Source organism: Diaphorina citri, unplaced genomic scaffold, assembly GCF_000475195.1.
Source record: "Diaphorina citri unplaced genomic scaffold, Diaci psyllid genome assembly version 1.1 scaffold143908, whole genome shotgun sequence".
Lineage (NCBI taxonomy): Eukaryota > Metazoa > Arthropoda > Insecta > Hemiptera > Psyllidae > Diaphorina > Diaphorina citri.
Window position 1 is genome coordinate 1 of NW_007520828.1, and position 232 is coordinate 232.

At 45.7% G+C, this 232-nt stretch overlaps 1 protein-coding gene across 1 annotated transcript; it reads right to left on the bottom strand.

The window, feature by feature from the left end:
* Positions 1-4: 4 nt before the first annotated feature.
* LOC103524177 (allergen Cr-PI-like) lies at positions 5-223 on the bottom strand (the record flags this gene model as incomplete). Its single annotated transcript, XM_008489181.1, has 1 exon — positions 5-223. A coding segment is annotated over one exon (219 nt), but the record flags the coding sequence as incomplete, so codon positions are not given.
* Positions 224-232: the final 9 nt, after the last annotated feature.

Genomic DNA, 232 nt, shown 5'->3' on the forward strand with positions numbered 1-232 from the left:
TGTAGAAAGCATACACGAATTGGCCTTCATTGATGTTGTCTCTGGCAAAGGCAGCAGCTTGATAGAAAGTGTTGAAGTCGTTAGCGAAGTAGAACAGGTCAAAGAGTTGAACAGCTTGGTTCAGCTGGTTGTTGTTCAGGACAGAGAACGCAGCACCTCTTTGTTGAAGCTTGCCTTGTTGGAAAGCTTGGAAGTATTGCTGAGCAGCTTCAGGGTTCTGTAAGCAAGAAGG